The following is a 19088-nucleotide window of genomic DNA, read 5'->3' as shown; positions in this document are numbered from 1 at the left end:
TTTTAAGAATGTCTAAATCTCATCTATTTTAGAAATAAGACAATATCTTTGTGGTTCTATTAAGTTAAGCAAGATATGGATTAAAGTAAATTGGGAGCAGCTAAATTTTTTTGTGAGTGACTGTATTCCATTGGTCTCTCATTTTTAATAAAGTGCTAATATTTAAGAAAAATTGAAGATGCTTTACTTTGGTCAAAATTTTGGTTACTGGGAAAAGAATATGTGAGTTAGGACTTTGTGCAGCAGAGTTTGGAAGTGTGAATGATCAGCAGGAATTTTGTTTTAAGTGACAGTATGGTAGAGTTAGTTGAATACACCGGTTCTTTTGGAGGCTTATATTTACTTGTAACAAGTGTTTTCGTTTTGACTCCTTAAAAAAGCGACAGTAAAAAGGAATGGATGAATCATTGTTATGAAGGATTAATTTAGTTCAAGTTTTTTTAAGCAGTTAATTTTGGTGTGTGTGTGTGTGTGTATGTATGTTTTTAAATGACTGGAGTTATCTTGAGTCTAAACCTGTGGAACAGAGTCTTAGCCTGATTTGCAGGGATCCCTATTCCAGGAGGTGGACAAAGGGTCTGTGGGTGGGATGCAGGCAGTCTGTGGACTCTCTGAAATTATATTCAAAATTGGGCATATATGTGGATTTCTGGGACGCTATCATCAAATCCATTAAGAGGGTTTGGTCCAAAAGAGGTTATGAACCACTGCTATCAAGAGACTAGAAGAGTAGCATTAAATAACAAGTCATTTTAATTTTATAAACATTCTAAATTGACCCGTTCTCATACCTCTGACTTGGAATTAGGAAATGTACTTTTATCAGCTCTCAAAATGATGAATACATTATTCCCTTAAGCATTCATTTACATGATAGCCTGAAAATATTGTATTAAAGTGCTTGGTTTTGAAAGGATAATAAATAAAATACCCTTGATTATGAATAATCAATTTTAGGGGGCCCCTAAGCCCTAAAAAATGAAAAAGTCCAGTGATATATCCTCTGCCTTCATGCCTAACTCATGCTTTAGGCATGGAGATCAATGTGTGGTGTGTCAGGGTATGTTTATTTTCATCTTACTATCAGTTGTTACATTAAGAATGGTGAAACAATCCCTAAATTTAACTTCCTCATATTTTGATGTCAAATATCACACTGTGTTTAATTTTGAATATTTTATATCCAACCATGTTCTTAGTAGGATTTTAAACATTGGACAGTAATACATAACATACACCAAGTTAGGATAATTAGAATGTGTGGTGAAAGACAGTTCTGAGAAGTGACAGGTAGGGAATGGGGAGGAAAATTCAGGAAGGGAATGCCAGCTAGCCGGGAAAGATTACTATGGAGGGAAATTAAGAGTTCTTTGATTCTGTGGGGGGTGTGGAGGGGGGAAGCTGAGCCAGGAAAATCCTGTTTAGCTTGACTGATCTGTTTGTGCCAAAGTGCTTGGCCTGAGGTGTCCTGGGTGACTTCCGCGTGTGTGGTCCATATGCCGTGTCAAGGTGGGAAAAAGCTGGAGCTGAAACAAAGCGGTCTCAGGAATGCAGTAAAACCATATAATGGTCTATAGACCATGTGTAATGGTCTATATGCCTGTTAAATTAGGTGGAAATTTTAACTCTAAGTGTTCTGCCAACCAGTTTGAAGTGGAAAAAACTTTCCCATTACTCACTGCACTGTGTTCAAGAGTTAAAAATAAGGCAATTGTTTAGGAGAACCACCATCCTTCTCGATACCACGGTCAGTATGAATTTCTCCTGGCACCCCTCCTGGAGAGCTGCATGGAGCTTTGTCTCTCCAGTAGAGATGTTGATGGATTATGGGACACGTGGAGCAGAGTGAAGCCTGCAATGTGATAACTTTCTACCCAATTATTAATTGCTCAGCAAACGGTAGGAAAAACAGAGAGGTCAACTACAGCTTAAACCTCTAATGTTGACCTCTTAACTAGGAATGTGGGTAAAAATACCAGGTTTCTCCCCACATAATGTAGCTCATTAGTTCTTTTCATTAAGAAGCATGTTAAGAAATTTCATATGTGAATCAAATACATCTTTCTAAAAGTATTTCCCACAGAAGCATTCCTTCCATATTCTTTTCCTATGTCCTTTTCCTTACCATTCGTTTATATGGCTACTATATTTTTTAAGCCTCATATCAGTCGTATGAATATTGCAAAAACCATTACAGGCCTACCTCATTTTATTGTGCTTCGCTTTATTTCAAGTTGCAGATAATGCACTTTTTTCTTTTCTTTTCTTTTTTTTTGCAGATTGAATGTTTGTGGTAACCCTGTGTTGAGCAGGTCTATTGGTTCCATTTTTCCAACAGCATTTGCTCACTTCTTGTCTCTGTGTGACATTTGGGTAATTCTCACATTTCAAACTTTTTCATTATTATGTTTGTTTTGTGATTGGTGAGTTGTGAAAAGATTACAACTCACGAAAGTGTTAGATGATGATTAGCATTTCTATCAATAAAGTATTTAAAAATTAAGGTATGTACATTTTTGGGGCATAATTCTATTGCACATTTAATAGACTACAGTATAGTATAAACATAATTACATATGCACTGGGAAACCAAAAAAATTCTTGTGACTTGCTTTACAGTAATATTTGTTTTATTGCTGTGGTCTGGAACAGGTGGAACCTGCAATATCTCTGAGGTATGCTTGTATAAAACTCTATCAAAGCATACTTGGGTAAATTTCAATTATATTCAAATTAAATTGTCTTAAATCTATTGCTAGTATGGACATACACTCTACATGTCTGATTTCTCCATCTTTCCCCTCTGCTTCCCTCTCTTTTTCCTTTCTTTCCTAAGCAATTAATAACTAACATCAGCTTCTCCAAACTAGTGTTTGTATATCCATAGAAAATGTTACTGAACTTTGATTTTTAAATTTTTTTCCAAGGCTAAAATTTTGTTGGTTTAATAGTAGCAGCATGTGTTTGTCATATGAGATTGGGATTCAAAAATAGTTGCTTAGTTAGTAATAGCTAATATATTAGAAAATGTAAACTAGTTGACAGTTGGCAAAACTTCTTATTTGAAGGAAAGAACACACTATTTTTAGAGTATATCTGCTCTATTTCTAAAACAATTTAAAAACATTTAATAAATTTTTAGGTCAGATTAATTGAGGTAAAATGCACTTACAATAAAAGCCACCCCCTTTAACTATACAGTTTTGTGAGTTTTGACAAATATATACAATGGTGTAACTACCACCACTATCAAGATATAGAACATTTCCAGTACCCCCAAAAGTTCTCTTGTACCTTTTTGCAATTAATTCTTCCCCCCAGCAACCACTGGCAGCCACTAATCTGATTTCTATCTCTAGAATGCCATAAAAGTGGAATTATACAATGTGTAGACTTTTCTGTCTTGTTTCTTTCACTTAGAATAGTGCTTCTCACATCTGATCACTTTTATGTTGAATACAGGGCATCCTTTGATGTGTATAGCACCTGGTTCTTGAGGGGGCTTATGTGATTCTGTACTTCCTCATGCTATAAAACTCCCAGCAGAACTTTGGCAGTCTTAGCAAATGTTATTGTGGGATGCTTTTAGGGTTTCAGGGCTCTATTGGGATTGCTGGAGTACATGTTCCTTATCATGGTGGAAATGGAAGATTTGTTGAACTAACATGATAACTAGAGTCAACATGGTGGAAATGAGTAACAGGGATAATAATAATGGCCACTGTTCATTGAATGTTACTATGTGTCAAGTAGACTAAGTTTTATTATTTTTTTTAATTGAGGTAACGTTCACAAAATGTAAAAATAAACCATTAACCATTTTGAAGTGTACAATACAGTGGCATTTTAGTATGTTCATATTGTGCAACCATCACCTCTATCTAGTTCCAAGAGATTTTTATCACCCTAAAAGGAAACCCTTTATTTATTTGTTTATTTATTTATTTATTTATGGCTGCGTTGGGTGTTCGTTGCTGCGCGCGGGCTTTCTCTAGTTGTGGTGAGCAGGGGCTACTCTTCCTTGCGGTGCACGGGCTTCTCATTGCGGTGGCTTCTCTTGTTGCGGAGCACGGGCTCTAGGCACACAGGCTTCAGTAGTTGTGGCTCACGGGCTCCAGAGCACAGGCTCAGCAGTTGTGGCGCACAGGCTTAGTTGCTCCGAGGCATGTGGGATCTTCCTGGACCAGGGATTGAACCTGTGTGCCCTGCATTGGCAGGCGAGTTCTTAACCACTGTGCTACCAGGGAAGTCCCAACCCTATATTTTTTAATTGGTCATGCTATATTCCCTCCCACGCCTCCCCAGCCCCTGGCAATTAGTAGTCTGCTTTCTGTCTAGGTATTTACATATTATGGATATTTCATATACATGGAATCATATAATATGTGATCTTTTGTGTCTGCCTCCTTTTATGTAGTGTTCTTCTATGTTATAACTTATAGCAGTACCTCATATTTTTTTATAGCTGACTAATATTTCATTGTAAGGATATACCATATTTTGCTCTTCCATTTATCAGTTGATGGACATTAGGTTGTTTCCACTTTTTGATAATGGCTAAGTTTTTTGTGCATTATCTCACTGGATTCCCGTAAGGATCCACCCAGTGAGGATAGCCACTGTGGAAAACGGTATGAAGGTTACTCAAAAAATTAAAAGTAGAACTGACATATGATCCAGCAGTTCTACTTCTAGATATATATTTGAGGGAAATGAAATCACTGTCCTAAAGATATATCTGCACCCCTGATATTACAGCATTATTTATAGTAGCTAAGACATGGAAACAACCTAAGTGTCCATCGACAGGTGAATGAATAAAGCAAACTGTTATATATATATATACCATAGACTATTATTCAGGCATAAGGAAGAAGGAAATCCTGCCATTTCTTTCAACATGGATGAATCTTGGGGTCATTACGCTAAGTTAAATAGTCAGATACAGAAAGACAAATACCGTATGATGTTACTTATGTGTGGAATCTAAAAAACCAAACTTATAGGTACAGAGAACAGTTTGGTGGTTGCCAGAGGCAGGGGGTGGGGAAAATGGGTGAAGGGGGTCTAAAGGTACAAACTTCCAGTTTTAAGATGAGTAAGTTCTGGGGGATGTACTGTACCGTATGGTGGCTATAATGAACAATACTGTATTGAAAGTTGCTAAAAGAGTAGATCTTAAAGCTTCTCATCACACAAAAAATTATAACTGTTTTTAGGTGATGAATGTGAATTAAACTTAACGTGGTAATCATTTCACAATATATACATATATCAAATCATTATACTGTATATCTTATACGATGTTATATGTCAATTGTATCTTGATGCTGGGGGGGGGAAAAAAAGACCCCACTGAGGAAGGTAATACTAGCATCCTGATTATATGAATGGGGAAATTGAGGAGCTGAGAGATTATGGGACCAGACAAGGCTATATGAGTTGTTGGACTTGTGTTAGGAATCCATGTCTCTGTAGGGATTCTTAACTGTTATTCTCTTTTATTTTGCTAGCCATGTGGACAAGATGAGGGTGACTTCAGATAGTTCAAACAGTTACGTTTTTTCATCTAAAACTTAGCTCTGCTATTTAATAGCAATGCGAAAGGTGTATGTTGTGAGCAGTAAATGAGAGAGGAAATTTGGTGTTCAAGTAAGCGTGTGTGTTAGGTGTCTGTAAGAGGAGATTGGGCAAGATTTACACAAAATCCCATAACATAGTTTGCACCTCACAGTAGGCTGCCTCTCAAGTGCTTCCACCAAAATATCTCTACAATGGAGGAGAGTGAAACCCTACCACTCCACAACACTCATGCAGATTTTGCATCTTGCTCCCTTAATACATTTGTTTGTATGCAAATATAAACCACGTAATTTAGCATGACAAAAATAGATGCTCAGAAAGATGTGCCAGGTTTATTCTGTGTATTCTTCTACACCTGGCATGTTACCTGATGGCCATGGGGTATGTGAGGTGTGGTAGTGAGTTGCTAGCTGCTGTGTCCACTACTAGATACTTGAGGGGTCAGTGTAGAACTGTTTCTTTATTGGAACTTCCTGGTTTTCAAGATTATGAAAGAGTGGATTCTCCAATTATGTGACTGGTAAATTGGAAAGTCTTACAGAATGTTGCAGTAGTAACATTCAAATACGGTAAGTTTAAGAGCAGACTTCTTCCAAATAAATTCTTTCCAAATTGAAAACTTAGGAAAAAAGCACATTAAGAAAGTAAATATTAGAATAGAAAAAAAAGGTTCTGAAAGGCATATTTTAAAGAACTTAACTTGCAAAAATTTTAACACATACCTTGTTTTCTCTTTATTTGGTGACTTTCAAAAAACTCTGATTGTCTTAAGTTGAATTTTTAGTTAAATTTTATCTTTTCTATCAGATCTATTTTTGTTATATTTCATACATATGATTCCAAATTTGTTTTTTTCACTTGTTATGAAAGCTGCTAACATTCCTTTAGCCAGCATAGTTCTGAGTTTTGAAAGATACTATCATTTTGTATCAAATAGTATTCTGGTTATATTGGCTTCTTTATATATTGAATAAAATATTTTTAAGAAATGGTGGAGTGAGGGTGAGTGTGAACCATGTACTTCTGCAAGTATTTTGAGGTAAAATTCATTTTGAGACACATACATTATGTCATAATTTGTGGTTTATGAGGTGTTTTCCAGGGCGATGTGAAATATAGTTCTGATAGCCTATTGAAAATATAAATTCTGAACCAATACGAAGTTCTTAACATATGGCAAATTGCCTTCCTTCAGTGGTTTTCCAATTTAACTTACGACCAGTCATCACGTTGTTCAGGTCCTGATTACAAATCCATATCAAAAGAAAATTAAGTAGACTCCTCTTTCTTCATTGATTTTAATTTAAAACTTAATTCATGCAGTGCTGCACAGAGTTACAGATTTGAAAAGCTTGATAGATCTATTTAAATTGTATTGCTAAAACTTTTCCGTGGGTTATGTGTTTGGGGACTGCCCTGCTGTGCTTTACTCTCTGTGGTGTAGACTCAGGACATCTTATTGTATAGATACGGCTGTTGCATTATGTGGTACTTTCTCACCATTCACTAAGGTCTGCATTCTTTCAAAGGTTATTTTCTATTTATGTATTGTGAATATTAACCATAAACGGAGGGCTGCATTAAATGACCAGATAGGGTACAATTATTCCTTTTATTCCCATTGGTATTGTAGCGAATGATAGTATTTCTGATGTTTCTGTTGGATGTACTTTTTAAATATTTCTGTCTGTTGGTCATCTTAAAAATCCAGGTGTAGATGCTTAAGCAGAATATACTACTCTTTGCAGGTGGTTCTTTATACCCTAATGGCTTTTTTTTAGATGTTTCATTTGTTCCCTTCCGATGATCTGTGGCCTCACATACTCCATGGTGGCATCAATAAAGGCTTGTTAACTTTAAAACTATCCCTGTAAAACCTTGCTATTCTATGAGGTTAAAATGGTTCATGATTAGGTAATGAGTGCTGGTAATTCTTTCATCAGATTGGTCATATTCTGGAGCTATTTATACGTAGTGAGCCACAGAGTTAGGTAAGTAACATTTCCAGTGGCCTTCATTTTGGTAGTGGAGGAGTTAAACAGCATCTGTCCTTCCCACTTTACCCAGCTACATCACACATGCTTTCCTGGTGATTCTGTGTTCCTTCTGGGTCCTCTCTCTGATTCTCCTCTGTCTCTTCCATGTTTCTCTTGTCTTTCTCTTCTTGCTTTCCCGTTCTCAGTGTGGTGGTTTTTCCCTCTGAGTGAGGAAGGTAAAGAGCAGGATATCAGGCACATTCATTTTCCTCTAGCTTACATAACTGAGTTAATGAGAGTCTGCCTCAGACAGACTGCAGGATTGAAGGCAGAGATGGAGAGAAACAACTGTGTTTCAGTGCATAATATACTGTTGAATGAAAGGGTTGCTGCATGTTTAGCTTCTTCATTTAAAGGTGTCCTCAAAACAGTATGTACTGTTCCCATACAGGCTGGTGAGACAGGTTTCCAAGCTTTTGACTGGCCCTGGCTGGGAGTTACTTCAGGAAACTAGAAGCAGTTAAACTATTTAAAATCGATCAGAAAGAAACAAAGGTGGGAAACTGCTGTGTCTACTGTATGCCGGGCATTGGGACAAGTGCTTCTAGAATGATTGCTTCTAGGAGTCTAAAATGAGAGATTTCCTCTGTTAAAATGCAGATTTTCCTCTTCTACCTTCCCTTAATATTTTGTCCATTTATCAGTTAATAGGTAGATCGAGTTCAAATCGGTTACAAATTGGAAGTTGTAGGTTTAGTCATTTTATATCATGCAAACAACTCTTGGCAGATCTTTTTTTTTTGTAAAAAAGGTCAACCCTTGGTGATAAAAATATGTATTGTTTAATTTTTAAGAATTCTGACTCTGGTTTTTAGTACCAGGGTTTTTGATGGTGGACTTGGTCTATATTTGCGTAAAGCTGTCATTCTATAAGAGTACTAGAACATAAGCTTAAAAAAAGATTTGAAATTTTATCTTAATTGACACATTACTGCTTATAATTACTGTTTCCATTTAGGTTTTTTCCCAAGCAGTTCTCAAGGGTGTGATGCATTTCTTCGCCACAAGATGACACTGATATCTCCCTCAGTATTGAAGAAATATGGTATTCCCTTTGACAAGGTATATTAGTGTTACTCTTTAACAAAGTCATTTAATGTGTGTAGTATTCGTATTTAAGACAAATTTAACATAAACTAATATATCTTTGACTTCAGGTAGGATTTTTAGGATGTGGGGAGAAAAATTCAGATTCATGTTTTACTTAGGTAACAGTTATTTACCTAAATATTAATTTGAAGCTACTTTTATTTCAAGATGCATTTACTAGAGATTTCATGCAGTTCTAGTTCACTTACAACAATACTGAAAGTAAAATGTAGCACATTTGACAGAATAAGATATATAGCTCTTCTCCATTGAAGTCTCTTATATGAGCAACAAAATTTATGTGTATGTGATCTATTTTTCTTTTTTTTAAAAGAAATCAGAGCAATTTTTATTAGCAGTTTGGTTGGTTAGAATCAGTGATTATGGTGCCAGTATGTTATTTCTAAACACATTCAGACATAATACAATTGAGATTTCATTATGGATAAAATTGCCTGATGATTTAATAATCAGATATTGCTTCTTTGGAGTATTTCTGAAGATTAAGTTCTGTAAGACGCTGTACAGGCTAGATCCCTCTTTCTTTGTGTCCGTGGGTAGTTACTGGGTCAGAATTATTACAGAGCATGAGCATTTTTATGTGAAGAAGCTGAAATGAAAAAAGCTTTTGACCAGATAAATAAAAGGTCTCTCTCAGTTGGAGGAGGATTAAGTCCTTAGCTACTTCAGAAACATTAAAAAATAGTTCCACTCTCTTTTTCATTTTTTATTTGACTGTCTTCCCATAATCCTTGCTGTTTTCCACCTTAGAAGCTTTTCACTTGTGACTAAATCTTTCCCTCTTCTTAATCTCAGGCCCTTAAAGTCCTGTCTTCCACCTCCCTCCCCCACCACCCCCAGCCCAGGCTTTGTTGAAAGTAGAATTTTTGCAAGGACCAAGAAACATTCTCCAACTTGAGGTGGTCCCGCTGTCTCACAAACAGGCTGTGCAGTAGTCATGCATGAGACATACTTGTCTTATGTGATGAGGATACTTTCAACACTGGTTTAGTCACATACTTTTACCCATGACAGAAAGTGTGCCGTGGAGATGTGCACTGTGGAGAAGGTCCACAAGTGTGGGTGGCTGCAGCACTGCTGCAGGTACAGAGGTCAGAGGCTGCGCCCCCCCAGAGGGGCCGTTCCTTCTGGGGGGCCTTGTCTTACTCGCAGATGCCTCTGGGCATCAGGCTTTCCAGTCTCAGACATACCGTCAGTGCATGTTCTTTCAGGTGGTTGGCATAAGCCTGACTAAGCACTTTTATTTAAGTTGGAATATTAAAAGGCAGAGGAGAAGGAGTGGACTGGAGTCCTCCAAGACAGGAAAACCTCTGCGGGTTTAGGGCTGGTGATAGGAATTGATCAAGCTGTTCTTTGGAGAGGGGTTGTATGAAGTAGCAGGACTGCGGGATTGGCTCATTTGCCCAGGATGGAGGCCTTTGGAGCTTGTAGCTTCTTTCTCAAATTTGGGGAGAAGGAGGCAGGTGCCTCACACCCCTTTCTGGGCCGAGGCTCTTCAAGCACTATTTGGTAGTTCACTAGATGCACCAGGCTCTTATCTGGTCTTTTGAGGATGGGACATTTCGTGGCTTTTGTGGGAAGTGGAAGGGTGAGTGCTCGTCCACAGATGGTGAGACACCAGCAATTTAGAGGGCTGATTGGCAGTTGCAGTTTTTCATATGAAATACTGCCACTTCCCCTTCCACCTTGATGAAGTGTGTGTGATGATTGTGTGCTCCTCAAGGAGCTTATTCTCTGATGATGATAATGTAACTTGGCACAGAGTAGCACAGACTTCAGAATTGTACTTCCCAAGTTCATTTCTGATTCCATCACTTGGGTAAATTACATAATTTTTCTAAGCCTCAGTCTCTTCATCTGGAAAATGGGGATAATAATAGTACCACTTAATAGGGCTATTATGAGGATGAAAAGAGATGATCTATATGAGGGGCTTTGCACAGTACAGGTTATATAAAATAATAACACAATCTTCCTCCTCAGTTTAACCTTCTCTCTTTAGGCAATCATTTTGCAGTTGGACTAACAATTTTTTCTTCTTGTTTCAGTGAATTTGTACATATTCATACATATATATGAAAAAGTATGTTTAACAAATAGCTAATTTCTGCTTTTCGATTACGTACACTACCCTTTCTGACATTTTTTGCCGTATGGAATTTTGATGCTTGGTTAGTCTTATAATAAAAGGGACTTGTTCTTGTCTACCCCTATATCTTTTTTTTTTTTTTTTAAATATCAGTTTGTTACATAGAGGTGGTAAATTAGCCTTATATTTTGGCTAACTGGGATTGACCTGTTTCTAGAAATTATATAGAGGCATAACATTTAGGGTCCAATTTAATGGGAACAGGTACTTTTTCAACAAGGCAAGAACAGGGTTTTCTAGGGAGAGTAGAGAAAGATTGTAGGTGGAATTCAGTGGAGCAGTGAAGCTAGTTTCCTTATCCCACTGACAACAGACTTACCCTCTTCCTCCACCTTATAGGGCTAGAAACAGTTGAGCAGAGTGAGTTTTGTTTTATCACATGGTACAAGGAAGTGCCTAGTTTCCAAGCACAATTATAATTAATGAGATTCAGTGAGACCAGGAAAGGAGAGAATCAGGCTTTGTTCTCACGTGGCTCAGAATGATGGAACTGGAACCATGTTGAACACTGATAAGCCATTCTCTGCCTGCCAGGTGGCAGCTGAGTTGCTGCTCATTGCAATAGAACACCTGCTGGGGTGTCACAGGGGAGGGGGTGATGAGCTAAATTTCAGAATTGTTGGGAAAGAAAATACTTCCACACACAACATTTTAGCATTCCTAAAATGGTAACTGAATTGCAGTGTGTGCACCTGTATTTATACAGTGTCTCCTGTATGTTTCCACACAAGTGCATACTCACATATTCATTTATCAACATTTTAGGACTGAAATGAACCAAGGTAACTGAATGAATCAGTGAGTTATATATTTGATAGTCTAGCATTGAGTAGACAAGTTAAAAAAAAAAACACTGAAAAATTTAGCTTCACTGTATTTCTATAGCTCATGGTGTGTTTTGTATGCTTTGGTGATTATAAAAAAACCAAATTTCTGTAATCTGAAAATTAGGAATGGACTGAATACATTTTTCATCTTTGCTTTTAGGCTGCTGGCTTATTTACCCAAGCTAGTTTAATTATATTTGAAAATGCACTCACTCACTCATACATACTTATATATTATACATATATTTGAATAACTATTTGGTAGAAATTTTACTATTAAATGGAATGCAGTTAATTGAATGTTTTCTAAGTATTATGAAAGGATAATTGGTGAATACTATCAACTCTTTAGCAACAAGAATTCATAATATTCAGTGTGTGTTATCAAAGTTTTTATAGCTCTAACTTGAAAAATGTCAGTTATGATAGTCCTGTTATATAATTCCAGTAATGTGAATTTTTAAAGTATTAAAATATACATAGTGAATGCTAATAAGAACAAATTTATTTGAATAACATAAAACAAAGACATCTTCAAATAGAATATAATTTCTTTGATTATAGACTGAATGATTGAACTACATTGCCAGAAGGTCACACCCTGTTTAGAAAATTCTTTTAAAAGTCTCCTGAAAAACTAATAAAGGATTAAGTAAAGGATCTGGGGGGACTTCTTTTATAGCTCGGACATCATAACATTTTTTCTTTTTTTTTTAATCGGAAATATATTTTAACTGTATTTGCAATTTGGGAAGTCTTATAATTGGGAAATATTATATGTTTTCTACCCTGCAGATCACCCAGGAGGCTGGCGAATTTATGATCACTTTCCCATATGGCTACCATGCTGGTTTTAATCATGGTTTCAACTGTGCAGAATCTACAAATTTTGCTACTGTCAGATGGATTGACTATGGGAAAGTTGCTAAATTGGTAAGTTATGTCTCAAACGCTTAAATTAAATGTGTATTCTGATTATTATAGTGGGAAAGCTAAGAGCACGTGCAGCATTTATTTTTTTCCTCAATGATGTATGCTTGTCACCATAGTAATTTATTCCAGACAGATATATTTATTTTACATAGGCTATATTAACATTTGTAGCAATGTTTTCCTGTTTTGAGATTAACGTGGAGCAGTTTACTTTGAGAGGTAATTTTATGCAACCAGTGCTTTCTTTCTTAAGGCCACCAGTTGTTTTTTCATGAGATTTTTCCAGTGGCTCCGTGTGACTCCATATTAGGTAGATGTGGCTCCTTCCATGTTAGAATTCAGTCCATAGCTTAGAAAACAACTATTTACAGAGGAAAGTGGTAAAATTGTTAACAAGAGGTTAAGGGAGGATGGTAAGAAGAAATAATTAAAACTGCCTTTAGTGCAGAAATGAATTTTTTGAAAGTAATAGTATAGAATGTATTTTAACAAGAAATATATCTTAATGTTAAATTTGGTATAAAAATTTGCATCTCCTACTCAGTATATTTAATTTAGTTCACAAACTGTGTATTTTCATTCACAAGCAACTTGTGTTAAATTTCATTAATTGCCCCCCTGCAGCGTTAAATAGAGGACATCTTCAAAGTGATGGTAGCTTCTATTAGGTTGCTTCCTTTCCTGTGGATTTTAAGGCAGATGTACAGGCTGGCAGAAGGCAGTTTCTTAATGAAACTGTGTGTTTAACTACAGAGTATGTAAAATTGACGTATATTTGGTGGAAAATGGCACATACAGCCAATGTAGCCTTATCTTGGCCACTGCATGGTCCAGGCAAATATTATTCATTCTACATTGATAAAACTTTCATGTGGAACCATTGAGTGAACTTGGATAGAAATATATTCAGGGAAGACAACTCTAGGTTTATTTTACACAGGTATTTAGAAAATTGCATAATATATTAAAATAAAAGTATAGCAGCTCAGAAAGCATTTGAATGAATTTGTGGCATAAAAGAAATCTCCTGCTATTAGAAGACTTTCTCTGCTCTAAGTAATTTTTATTTATGAGGGGTAATTTAGAAAGGAGCAGAACTGAACTACTTCTTTCCCTTACGCATCCTTCATATTACAATAAACCTAATAAAAAAACAGAAAGCCCGGTGTACGTACCTTGGTCAGCTACTGCCGTGCTTTTGCAGAAAAGTAATGCTTGTATCTGCATCGAAACAGTGTCATAGCCCTGAGGTTATAACAAGGCATGTTATTTTATGGTTTGCATCTTTAATCATTGACATAATAAGTCAGCTATCCCAGCTGTTCAGTCACCAGAAAAATTAGTTGGTTCTTGTTTACTACAGCTTTCAGTTCTAGTTCTGAGTATCGGCTTCTTCCCAAGACTAAAATGTCCTGAGTGCATTTCCACCTTTCCGGGTGGTCAGAGTGGGAGTGGAGTGTGACCAAGTAAGAGAGGTCAGCAGTGGTCCTCTCTGAGGTCTCAGCTGATGGAGCCCAGACCTGTGGGGCTGTTAGGAAGCAGAGCCCCATGGTGGAAGAGGCAGGGATTTGAGGCCCAGCTCGTCTTCTTGCTAGCCAGAGAACATCAGGAAAGTCATTTCTTCTTTTTGTTTCTTCCTATAAATTAAAAATTCCTCTCTACCTCATAGATTTGTTGTGAGGAAAAAAACTTAGGTATGTGGATACCCACTCATGCTGTGTTGATTTATATCATTCAATTTAGTCAGGGGATATGACTGTCTGGGTTCTGGTTTTTTTTACTGGGTACAAAATGTTCAATGGCTATAATGCAGTTTTGGCCGGTTAATTTAAAATTGTAATTACATGTGTTTGAGATGTTTCTAGGTGTTGTCTCCACTCTTTCCTTACTTTTGGTGAGGTGGTGCTATTCTGAGAATGTATTAGTTTTCCATTGCAGCTATAGCAAATTACCATAAAATTAGTGGTTTCAAACAATACTCTTGTACTGTTTCGTAGTCCTGTAGGTTATACATTTGACATTGGTCTAACCAGCAAAAGTCAGGGTGCTTGCAGGGCTGCATTCCTTACTGGAGATTTTGACAAAGAATCCACTTCCTTGCTCGGTGAGATTGTTGGTAGAATTCAGTTCCTGGCAGTTGTAGGACTGAGTTCCTGTTTCCTTGCTGCCTGTCAACCAGGTCTTTGCTCCTAGAGGCCTCTCTCAGGTCCTTGCTGTGGTCCCCTAGATTTCAGAGCAAGCAATCCACAAAATCCTTTTTGTCATAAAAAATAACATATTCACAGATTGCAGGAACTAGGACATGGATATCTTTGCTGTTAGGGATGGAACCGAGTTGGGGAGTGTGTGGGCGTCAGCATTCTACCTACCACAGAGAGCTTCAATTGATAACTGACACGGTGACGTATTAAGAATCTACTTTGGGACTTCCCTGGTGGCGCAGTGGTTAAGAATCCACCTGCCAATGCAGGGGACACGGGTTCGAGCCCTGGTCCGGGAAGATCCCACATGCCACGTAGCAACTAAGCCCGTGTGCCACAACTACTGAGCCTGCACTCTAGAGCCCGCGAGCCACAACTACTGAGCCTGCATGCCACAACTACTGAAGCCCGCACGCCTAGAGCCCATGCTCTGCAACAAGAGAAACCACCGCAGTGAGAAGCCTGTGCACTGCAACGAAGAGTAGCCTCCGCTCACTGCAACTAGAGAAAGCCTGTGCACAACAACGAAAACCCAACAGAGCCAAAAATAAATAAATTTAAAAAAATAAAATAAAAGAATCTACTTTGATTCGTGTAACGAATTTTGGTTATTCTGCATAAAAATAGGAAACTAATCTTGGATACAATTTTGAATGTTTCACTAAAACATCCTTAGGCTTTCTTAAATTTATTCCTCAGTATTAATGTTTTTCTTGGCTATTCTAAATTGTTTGCTTACATTATAATGTGCTGTGATGGCATTTTGAGGGAAGATTTTATTTTATCATTTATTTGACACATATTTTTATTGATTTTCAAGTCTGTTTCTTTAGGGAACCATATAATTTACTATATAGTGTGTGTGTGTATGTACGTGTATGTGTGAACATGTGTAATTTTTAATCTTAGGAAAATTTGTAAATTGGGCAGTTTTTGTATTTTGCTGGGGACAAATGTAATGTATAGTGAATTAATTATGAATTGTACTTAAAGACTTTTAACTTTGATGATGGCCAAATTGGTTAGTCTTAATTCTTTGTCTTCTTTAATTCATTCTAAATGATAACTATTTAAAAAACAGTAATTTTTCACGAATAATGATGAGTTATGCATTTAGGGGGGATAATTTAAAAAATAATGGCATACTTTTTATAGTTGAAGCACTGGGGAATGACATCTGCTTTACCTGTCGCATGTTGATTTGAGTATATAAAAGCATCTGATAAAGTGTCTGTGGTGTGGCATTAATTAATTAACGTGGTGCAGAGTGAAGGATCTCTACTGATAATATTTCATATATTACAAACCAATATTTCTAATTTCATAACATAGACAAGAGCTGTTAGGAGAGGTTATTTTTTTAAATTAATTTATTTTATTTATTTGGCTGCATCGGGTCTTAGTTGCGGCACTCGGGATCCTCGTAGCGGCATGTGGGATCTTTCATTGCAGCACGCGGGCTTCTCTCTAGTTGTGGCGCGCAGGCTTCAGAGCGCGTGGGCTCTGTAGTTGTGGCACGCGGGCTCAGTAGTTGCGGCATGCGGGATCTTAGTTCCCTGACCAGGGATCGAACCTGTGTCCCCTGAATTGGAAGGTGGATTCTTAACCACTGGACCACCAGGGAAGTCCCCAAGAGGTTATTTTTTAATTTAAAAAATAATTTTGGAAAGATAACCCCAGGTTCACTGATATTATTGGTGGTCTTTGTTTAACAGCCAGCAGGCTTTGGTTAATAGGAACCTTTTAAGCCATTCAAGTGGCTTAATGTAGATGGGGACAGAGCTCTGTTTTTTCAGGTAATGCTTGTCTGCTCTATGCCAGGCACCATGTATGTTTCTGTGAATTCATCACTTGGAGGCTGACCTATTTGATGGGAGCCAGAAGTGAGGGTAGAGTTGGCACTGCAAGGGATCCAGGACTGCTTCCTTTGTTGTTGGCTACTTGACCTCTGGTGGCATCTCTGGAGCAGGACAGGAGGTGGGGTTTCTGTGGATTTCCTTTGAATGTATTACTGACCTCTTGGTATGTGGTATTGGTTCATGAAACCTTCCCTTTGTTTAAAGTATAGCTTACATTGACTAGAACTTCCATGCCATTATTTGTGGTGATCCCAAATACTCGTCTTCCAAATTTCAGCAAATTCCTGAACCTTTGATATTCTCAGCTAAATAATAATAATAACAACAATAATTATTATGTGGATATTCCACTGCCTGTCGGTATATTCCCTGTATTCTAGCACTTAGTCCAGACGGCTCTTTATTATAGTATCTACCCAAACTGCCTCACCTCTCACATAAGGCTTTTTTTGTGCCTAGATTGTGGAGAAGGTCTTTAGAAAACAGGCATAGGTAGAAATGAGCCATGATAGCAACTTAATTTGACTATCCTTGTTTCTAAAAATTCCTGCTTATACCATTGGCCTTGCCATTCCTCTTGTTTCTGTCTTTCCCTCTCTTCTCTTTAGGATCATTCAGCTGTTTTTTGCCTTGACCTAGTAAATATAGCAAGGCAAATCCTGCATGATACTCCAGAAGAGAAGGGCCTTGCCTTAAGAGGGCCCACCTACCAAAGAAAGCGGTTATGTAATTTCCCCCCCATTTAATTGATCAGAATTAAGGTTTTCACTGAAAAAAATTGAGAGGAATGTTCCAGGTGGCCACGTGCCCATATGCCTACTTATAGGCGGAGTTCAGCTTTGGTGAGTGCCCGGCGAGTTTCTTCTCTGGAACAGGAATTGTGCTACATGATTATACAAAAGGACTTGTTTTCTTTGTCTTCAAGGAGCGTTCATAAAGAGCAGAAGGGCTTTTAATAAACCTCCATTTGCAAAGCTATAGTATGCGTGGAACATATCATCCAGTTATTTTAGGCATTTTTCTAGCTTTGAATATCAGAGTAATCTAGAGTGAAACACTGTATATTTTTTTCTAGTAGAGATTTAAAAATATCTACCAGATTGCATAGCAGTTGAACTAAGATATTGGTGTATATTCGAGATGAATGTTTTCTGTTCCTGGAACGTTCTTTCTATCTGTGGTGAAATGGAGTCCGTGGTAACTTCTGTGCAGCAGCTGTGGTGGCATTCACAGGTCTGCTTCCTAGCTAGGACGGATCAGAGAGCTGGCCTGCAGGTTGTATTTCATTTTTCCGTTCGGTGGGATGAAGTGCAGTTGTTTTGATGTTAGGTTTGATGGATTTGTTTGCCACTGCATTCATTAGCTTCACATCAGAAAACTGACAGGCTGTTAAATGAAACTTTGGCTTAGATTTTCAGCTTGACTGTTTGGAGACATTTGTGAAGATATTATGTTTTTGTGTTGCAGCAGCCTCCAGCACTATGATTGTCTCTAAGGGAAGAAAAGTTATTTACTGTACTGATTTTCTTGAGTAAAAACGAATCATTGTCTGGGGGACAGTCATATCTAGCCTACACCATCAGAAGCAGTGTATTTATGACAGTGTGTGCAGCATGAGAGACTTATCTATGGCATGATAAATAACATTATCTTCTTGGAAGGAAAGGTAATAGTTGGTGACTCCAAAATGATATCTCATATTTTACATTAATTTTATTTTAAGTGATAATCTATTAACATGATATGCCAGAAAGCTGAAAAATTGCACTGCAGAGCTGGGAATGTTCTCTTATGAACTCCAAGAGCATTACTTCACTATCTAACTTTAAAGCATTCGGACATTTGAATTCTCAAACGTTTGAACAAGTTTAAAAAGAGATGATAGAATGTTGAAATTGATTTCCTTTTAATCTGGAAGGGATTTCAACTATTAAATTGTCTTTCATGCAAGAACCATGATATGGGTTCATTTTATTTTATATTTCAATCCTTCTCTAAAATTAAATTTGGTTTTTCCTAAATCAGGTAGCAATTGTCCTAAAAAAATCTTTAATCTTGGGCAGTCTTTATTAAAGCAATCAGGAATCATTTTAACAGTGAGTCTCTAGGTTATATTTTAATATGCTTTAGATCGTAGAATACCAGTATAGTGACATTTCTCTATTCTTACAGCTTGTGAAGGAAAGAAAATGTAGACAGTGTCGCACATTGCTCATTTAACAGTTCTTGGCATTCTGATTTTAAGTGTCTGGTATGGCATATAAAATATGAACTTCGGGAGTTTAGTGATTTTATTCTGCATTTTATCTTTTTACCTCTACTTTTCTCTGTTTCCTGAGTCCTGGTGGTACAACATAGCAGTGCTGATGAGTGACTCTCCTCTGCCTTTT

At 37.2% G+C, this 19088-nt stretch overlaps 1 protein-coding gene and 1 long non-coding RNA gene across 14 annotated transcripts in view; one reads left to right on the top strand and one right to left on the bottom strand.

Moving 5' to 3' along the window:
• LOC309634415 overlaps positions 1-19087 on the bottom strand; it is a 30062-nt gene extending 10975 nt beyond the window's left edge. Inside the window, exon 1 of the long non-coding RNA XR_014248080.1 lies at positions 13814-19087. This is a non-coding gene — a long non-coding RNA (uncharacterized lncRNA). The remainder of the gene's footprint in view (positions 1-13813) is intronic.
• Positions 1-19088, top strand: part of KDM4C (lysine demethylase 4C) — a 443948-nt gene that overhangs the window by 132894 nt on the left and 291966 nt on the right. For all 13 annotated transcript variants that reach the window (XM_082404367.1, XM_082404366.1, XM_082404370.1 and 10 more), the window contains 2 exons: positions 8578-8681; positions 12501-12638. In XM_082404367.1, the coding sequence (XP_082260493.1) occupies positions 8578-8681; positions 12501-12638 (242 nt within the window). The remainder of the gene's footprint in view (positions 1-8577; positions 8682-12500; positions 12639-19088) is intronic.

Source organism: Balaenoptera borealis (genome assembly GCF_965194805.1).
Source record: "Balaenoptera borealis genome assembly, chromosome: 8".
Lineage (NCBI taxonomy): Eukaryota > Metazoa > Chordata > Mammalia > Artiodactyla > Balaenopteridae > Balaenoptera > Balaenoptera borealis.
The sequence above is the reverse complement of the archived record's forward strand: the minus strand, read 5'-3'. Positions and strand labels throughout refer to the sequence as shown.